The sequence below is a fragment of the Myotis brandtii genome, unplaced genomic scaffold, assembly GCF_000412655.1.
Source record: "Myotis brandtii unplaced genomic scaffold, ASM41265v1 scaffold1682, whole genome shotgun sequence".
In the NCBI taxonomy this organism is placed as follows: domain Eukaryota; kingdom Metazoa; phylum Chordata; class Mammalia; order Chiroptera; family Vespertilionidae; genus Myotis; species Myotis brandtii.
Window position 1 is genome coordinate 61,715 of NW_005356179.1, and position 7,747 is coordinate 69,461.

The 7,747-nt window shown below is 49.8% G+C and overlaps 1 protein-coding gene across 5 annotated transcripts in view; it reads right to left on the bottom strand.

Moving 5' to 3' along the window:
* LOC102257678 (zinc finger protein 551) overlaps window positions 1-7,747 on the bottom strand; it is a 30,462-nt gene extending 22,715 nt beyond the window's left edge. Inside the window, exons 1-2 of one of the 5 annotated variants that reach the window (XM_014536909.1) lie at window positions 7,456-7,747; window positions 5,419-5,542 (exon numbers count right to left, since the gene is read on the bottom strand). In XM_014536909.1, coding sequence (XP_014392395.1) covers window positions 5,419-5,542; window positions 7,456-7,515 — 184 coding nt within the window. In that variant the 5' untranslated portion in view covers window positions 7,516-7,747. Of the gene's footprint in view, window positions 1-5,418; window positions 5,543-6,523; window positions 6,713-7,167; window positions 7,391-7,455 lie in introns of those variants that run through there. The other 4 variants (XM_014536910.1, XM_014536913.1, XM_005862847.2 and 1 more) reach the window with 4 other exon arrangements.

Consider the following 7,747-nt stretch of genomic DNA (forward strand, 5'->3'; position numbering starts at 1 on the left):
AGAGCTAGAAATATCGATGAGAGAGAAACATCGACCAGCCACCTCCTGCACACCTCCCACTGGGCATGTGCCCGCAACCAAGGTACATGCCCTTGACCGGAATCGAACCCGGGACCTCTCAGTCCGCAGGTCGACGCTCTATCCACTGAGCCAAACTGGTTTGGCAACATATATATTTTTAAATGGACACCTGCCCGTTCCTGAACCTACCTTAGTCTTCACTCTGAGCCTTTGCACATTCTGGTCCCTGTGTCTGGGAGGACCTCCCACCTCTCATTCCACCCGTTGCCAAAACCAGGGTCCACGTCATAAAGCCCCAGCCGTGGCCTTAGGACTCTGGGCTGAGTGTCCCCAGGGCCCAGGGCAGGAAGAGGGGCCGACAGCCCCAGGACCCGGAGAGACCCCCAAAGGACATAGGCACAGGGAATGGGAGACAACTCAACACCATGGACAATAAAAATACACATTACATTTTATTAAAAATATACAATAGAGCTCAGCCGGGGCCTTCTCTCTAGGCCTGTCCTTCCTCCTCCTGCAGCTCAGGAGACCTGCCGCCTCCACCTGCCCCTGCCCTTCGGACTGGGAGGCTGCCGCGTCTTGCGGGGTGAAAGCACCTGGTTCCCGCCATGCAGAGCACCTGCGGCTCACACCCCTCCTCTTCCTTCCTTCCCTGTTGGCCGCCCACAGGCTCCCGGTCCAGGCACTTGCAGGAGGGGAGCTGGCGCCCCCTAGTGTCCTCACCCACATGACTCAGGATTCAGGGCTGAGTGTTTCTTCAAGGTCCCAGGTCCCAGGGAAAGAAGGGGCTGGACAGCACCCAGGACCCCAGGACCTCAGAGGCCACAGAGTGTGAGGCTCTGAAATCAGCCCCACAGCCCAGTCCCCTCAGCGGCTCTGCACCACCAGGAAACTTTGGGAACTAAAGGGCTGTTGAGGGCCTGGCACCCACCCCAGGACCCAGGGGCTCAGGCTGCTCAGGGCCCTGGCCCAGCCCCGGGGCAGGGTGTTGCCCACCTTCCTTGGGGCTCAGTCCAGTGTGCACCTGCCAGAACTCATCACCTACAGGGTCCTGCTTACCGCCCTCCTGCTGGCCTCTCCCTTCTAGACTGTTCTTCCTCTGGGCAGTTTTGGGAAAACATCAGAACCCTCCTTCACACAATGTCCATCTACTGATCATGGCAAACAATGACCCCGGCTTCCTGAGAATGAAAGTAAAACTCCTTATGCACAACTTCGCCTCTTGATTTCGCCTTTAGACACAAAAACAGGCCTGGGTTTTGCTGAACAATCCTGGCTCAGCCGCACCACCATGTCCTCACACAGTGGCATTGCGTGGGGCCCATAGCCCCTTTCCCCCAGCACAGGGCACATCACCCACGAAGGACTAACTGTTCTGGACACTGTGACCTGGGCTGCAGAACCAGGCACATGCCAGCACCTTCGGATGGAGGGTAAATGGGATGAGGCTGAGTTGAAGCCTCAGGGGAGAGGAGTCTGGGAGGCACCGAGGCCTTAATCCCTCCAGTGGGGGCTCCATCAGCCTGACACACCCTGCACAGCGGAACCTCTGCCCATGAAGCCCCTTCCTGGTTGTAACCCAGTCCTGGACCCTCTGCCTCCATAAACACAACAAAGAGGTCAAAATGACCACCAAGTGGAAGATAACGGAAGTCCCGCCCAAACCAATAAGCACTGGGACCATGTGCTTCTCCTGGGTTTTCATTGGCTAAACCCAGCCACCATTACGTACATTAGGGGAATGTAATTTTCCAGGCCCTGCAGATGGCATGATGATACCAGGCACTGACCTTTGTAAATACTGTGGTTGCAGGGGAGGGGGGGCGGGCAGTGGCATTGGGAAATGACCAAGTTAGGATTTGGGGTCTTGACTCAGGAATCTGGAGAGTATTGTCTGCCATGTTCTCATGTTTAGAAATATTTCAGATTAAATGAACCTCAGAATGCTCCTCAGGGTGAAATGCGTTATTTCTATTATTCCTGAAGGCTACAAACCTAAATGGAGATTATATATTTAAATTGACTTTTAGAGAGGAAATGAGATGGAAACACTGATTGCCTGCCTCCTGCATTCCCCCCCCACCCCCACCCAGTGGCATCTAGTCAGGAAACTGGCTTCTGCCCTCAACAGGATACGAACAGGCAACCTTTCTGTGCACGAGATGACACTCACACAACAGCCCCACTCCAGCTGTCAGAGCTTTTATTTCTAACTTACAAATTTCACATTTTTACAAGAAACAGCAGGCTATGAGACAACATACAGAATTCTATCCTATTCATCTAACAACAAAATTTGAGAAGATACAAAGACCAACAAGTCAACATTTCATACAATGTCTGCGTATCTGCAGTCAGCACACATTGCGCAGCTATGGAGCTAACAGTTACTCAATGTTCACTACACGTGCCAGGCCCTGGATTCAATGCTTCACAAGAATCATATCATTTAATCCTCTCCGCAAGCTGACATGGCTTAACCATCTATTTCCTGGGGAGGAAACCAGGCTCAGAGACTCAATGTGAACTTCCTGATTGTAGAGACAATAAAAGGCAGGGCTGGAAGACAAACACACAGGTGTCTAATAACAGGGATCTGTTGTGGCCCATGAGCATAGAGCTTTGGCTGAAGGAGTTCCCACAATCACCACCCTCATATGGCGTTTCTCCAGTGTGAACCCTCTGATGATGTGGGAGAGCAGCGGTTTGCCTGTATGATTTCCCAGTATCACTACGCTCATTAGGCTTCTCTGCAAAGTGATCTCTGCAGTGTCGGATGAGGTTACAGCGTTTCCTGAATGACTTCCCACAATCAGTGCACTGATGTGGCTTTTCTCCAGTGTGAATTCTCTTATGGTTAAAGTGATGGTGACTAGAGCAAAATGATTTCCCACATTCACTACACTCATACGGCTTTGCACCAGTGTGCCCTCTCTGGCGACTGTTGAGGCTATACTTTTGACTGAATGACTTCCCACAATCAGTGCACTGATGTGGCTTTTCTCCAGTGTGAATTCTCTTATGGTTAAAGTGATGGTGACTAGAGCAAAATGATTTCCCACATTCACTACACTCATAGGGCTTTGCACCAGTGTGCACTCTCTGGCGACTGTTGAGGCTATACTTTTGACTGAATGACTTCCCACAATCAGTGCACTGATGTGGCTTTTCTCCAGTGTGAATTCTCTTATGGTTAAAGTGATGGTGACTAGAGCAAAATGATTTCCCACATTCACTACACTCATAGGGCTTTGCACCAGTGTGCACTCTCTGGCGACTGTTGAGGCTATACTTTTGACTGAATGACTTCCCACAATCACTACACACATAGGGCTTTTCACCAGTGTGCACTCTGGTGACTGTTGAGGCTACGCTTCTGGCTGAATGACTTCCCACAATCACCACACACATAGGGCTTTTCACCAGTGTGTACTCTCTGGTGAGTGTTGAGGCCATCCTTTTGACTGAATGACTTCCCACAATCACCACACACATAGGGCTTTTCACCAGTGTGCACTCTCTGGTGACTGTTGAGGTTACTCTTTTGGCTGAATGACTTCCCACAACCACCACACACATAGAGCTTTTCACCAGTGTGAGTTCTCCGGTGACTGTTGAGGTTACACTTTTGACTGAATGACTTCCCACAATCACCACACACATAGGGCTTTTCACCAGTATGAACTCTCCGGTGTGGAATGAGGGTAGAGCTTTTTCTAAAGAACTTCCCACAATCACCACACACATAGGGCTTTTCACCAGTATGAACTCTCCGGTGTTGAATGAGGATAGAGCTTTTTCTAAAGAACTTCCCACAATCAGTACACCCATAGGGCTTTTCTCTACTGTTAACTCTCCTATGTCGATTGAGGTTAAATGTACGTCTAGAAACTTTCCCACATTTGTTACCCTCATTATTCACTTCTTCAGAGCAGACACTCTGATGTTGAATGACTTTCCCGCTGTTGCTGGAAGGGTTTTCATGTCCACCCCAATTGTGATGATTTTTTCCACTGACTAATTCCTGTGAAATCTCACTTGCACTGTGTGGCTCCCCAGTGTTGAGAGGGGCCTGGTGCTGGAGAAGCCCTGAGATGCCTGGGGAGACTTTACCAACCTTTTATTGGTTGAAGGCACCCAAGATTGGAAGCTGCAGGTGGTCACAAACGAGGCCCTGTCCACAGCTTCTTTCCAGGGCTTCTCTCCACTGGCTTCCCTCTGTTGCAGGTGAGGATTTGCACTGAAACAGAAGTCTCTCACACATGGGTCACTGAAGAAGGCTTTCTGCTCAAAGTCTGCTGCTTGTGACTCAGTCAGGTGCAGAATGTCTTTGATCATGGAGAAACACCGCTTACACAGATGGGTCCTCTGGGTTGCTGGCTCTGTCTTAGAAGCCCTGACCTGTGACTCTCCTTGTACAGATACACTCTGTTCAAAACAGGCCTTCTCATCTGTTTCATGCCAACAACCTGAAAGACAGAAATGCTGAGGAACTGAGTGTTGGCTCTCGTGACAGAGGAAATCCAATTGCTAAAGTGTTTTACACATAATCCATATGTTTCCGTGCAATTGTCTGAAAATAAGAGAGGTGCAGGAAGGATTAATGAGAGGCTGCTGTGAAGGTCTCATCCACTGAACATCACAAAACAGGGCAGGCCTCACCAGAAATATTACGCAACACATGGCAAGCAGCTCATGGAAGAGAAGCCAGATCTCCAGCTCAGTCTTCTGCTAACAGCGTTCAGCAGGGCTTCTTTGATGATGACAGGGGCAAGCTGTGCAGATTGATTAGGTCTTATTCCAAGTAAAATTCAATAAAGGAGTAACTGCTGTGGAGGACTATTTAAGCACGTATGTGCACCTCATAAGACATGTGCAGGTTAATGTGGGAGATACTGCAGAGGCGAGCAGTCAACACTGGCCCAGATCATCACAGCCTGAATAGTGTTCAGCAAAGAGAATATTGCAAACAGTTGAAGGAGGGTCTTACAAGAACAGCTCATGGTTCATGTCAGTACAGACCATAACGTGGCACTGGCTGACACAAAGAACTCTTAGTTAGAGGAAGGAGGGAGAAGTGGAAGCCATGCAGGTGGATCCAGTTACCCTCCTGGGAAGAGTAACTAAAAGCTGGGGCCCAGTAAGCTCACTGCAAGGCTCCTGACTCCCAGACACTTGCGACACCTTTGAGGCAGTGGGTGTTAGCGATGTTCCTAGAGACCTTTGCTCAGGGGTCTCTCCAGAGATCACCCCTGCCAGCCATGCCCATTTTACATGACAGTGGGGGAAATTAGCAGAGCCATTGCCTGGCTATGAGAGAGAGAGAAATCTACGTTTGGAGAATGAAGGAAGAGAGGACATCACCTCAGCACACCAAGAGTGATTTGGAGGGCTTACCTACAGATGACACAAGTGCAAACACTTCCAGCATCACATCGCAGTACAGAAGTCTCTGAGCCTCATCAAGGAGGCCCCACTCCTCCTCAGAGAAGGCAACGGCCATGTCCTCAAAGTCCATATCCTGTCGTGATGGGGACAGTTCAGTCCATGATCAGTTTCTCTCCCAGGCCTTTATACTCATCATGCTCCGCCCCACAACTATTTGCTCCCTCAACTCCACACATCAGAGGAGACAGCAGGCCTTGTTCCCATGCAAGTCACTCTCTTCTTATATTCCTACTGATGCTGTGTCTTCCGAAAGCAAGAAAGGCAGTTGAGCAGAGAGAAGATACCTGAGCTCTGGGCCTCACACGTAGGCCACACTGCCTCTTGTCAATAAAGTGGGTGTCAGGAACATAGGACAGGGAGAGATGTGAGTGATTTCATGCTGCTCTTGCCAGGCAGTCTCCTTGTAGTCCCCCAGATGGTTCCTCAAAGACACCAAATACATGGCATCACACTTCCCCCTTACACCCTCATTTCAGGGTGCTGAGGCCATCAGTTCTCACTACCTGCTGCACAGAGTTCTTTGAAAACACTTCTCTCACACAGCTTCCTTCCCAGGCATACAAATTCGAAGGTAACACAGATTTGCCTTGATGAGCATGAGTGGTTTCCTAATCACCTTCATTTTCAAAATTATTCACCATCTCCATAACCTATTTCTCTCTCATCCTTCTGCTTTACCCACACCAGTGGAGAGTTTCAAGCCCAGGTAACATGGCTGTATTGGTATGCTTCTCATTCCTATGGATCAGTGTGTCAGCCCTCAACAACAAAAGGCAGCTGGGTAGGTAAATGGCATCTAAGCTCTGGACCTGGCATGTAGCAACACAACACCCCTCTTTTCAGGCAATTACCTGTATTACCCGTATTATATCACCAAGACGCCAGCAGACATGGGTTCACCCTTCATTCATTCTAAGGTCAATGCCAGGGCCCTGTGGCCATGAATTCACAACTCACACTCCCTCAGCAAGGGCACATGATTCTTTCTACCACACCTTGTTCACACTTGCACTCCTACAGCTCCAACCCCATAGGCATCTCCTTGGCCTCTTACTCATTACTCAGCAGGTGTGGTCCAGAGAATTCTTGCCAAATTCAAACAGGATCAAGTCCTGCCCAGACGCTGAGAGTCCACACTCATAGAGGCAGCCTTGAGACCTTCTACGAAGTCCTCTCTTCATGACTCTATTTTCCTTCAACCTCAATTATTGAGAAACACAATCAGATCTCAGATTCCCACAGGCCACCTCCCCTGGTGCTGCACTTGATGTCCCTTCAATCTCTCCCCTTACCCGTCACTCAAGTCCCAGCCCCGATGGCCCTCTGCACCAAGCCCAGTGAGTCTCACAGATGACGTCTCAAGCCTCTAAGCTAATCCACCAGTCTGACTGCAACAGCCCAGGCCACACCAAGGGTCCCAGCAAAAATCATGGTGAGTGTTTAGAGAAGTAACTATGTACCAGCACTAGCTTCATCCTGTTTGAATTGCTCTTCAGCCTCCAATTCATCTCATGTGCACTTATCTTTTAAAGGCCTTGACCACTGCAAAGCCATCATCTCTCCTCAACACGCTACATGACCACTCTGTTCCTTTGTTGTGTTATGACACCCACCTCCCACAAACAGGGACCCCGGCAGGAAACCCGTCCACAGGGTCACACTGTCCCTCTGAGCTACCACTACCATTACCATCCTGACCATGATTCCCGGTATTAACGTGATCTACGGTCCTGGCTGATTGTGTCAGTTGATTGAGCATCAACCCAGCACTGAGAGGTCACAGGTTCCAGCCCTGGTCAGTCACATGCTGGGGCTGAGGCCTGGATTCCCAATATGGGTTGTACATAAGCAAGGGAGCCTTCTTTCTTGCTCATGGATGTTCGCTGTCTCTCTCCCCGCCTTCCTTTCTAAGCCAAATCAGTAAAAGTACATACATGTACATATACATATACATACACACACACACACACACACAGGATATTTCACCCCAGGATATTTCTCCATTGATTTTAGAGAGTGTGGGAGCGGGAATACAGAGGAAAACATGGACGTGAGAGAAAGAGCAGATAGGTTGCTTCCTGCGGGACACCCCAGCAGGGCCTAAGCAGGGGAGGAGCCTGCATCTGTGGTTTGTGCCCTTGGCTGCAATCAAACCCGGGACAGGAGACGGTCAGGCTGTCACTCCCACATTTCACTGCACCGGTTGCCAAAACCAGGGTCCACTTCGTAAAGCCCTTGTCCTGGCCTTAGGATTCTGGGCCGATTGTCTGTTCAAAGT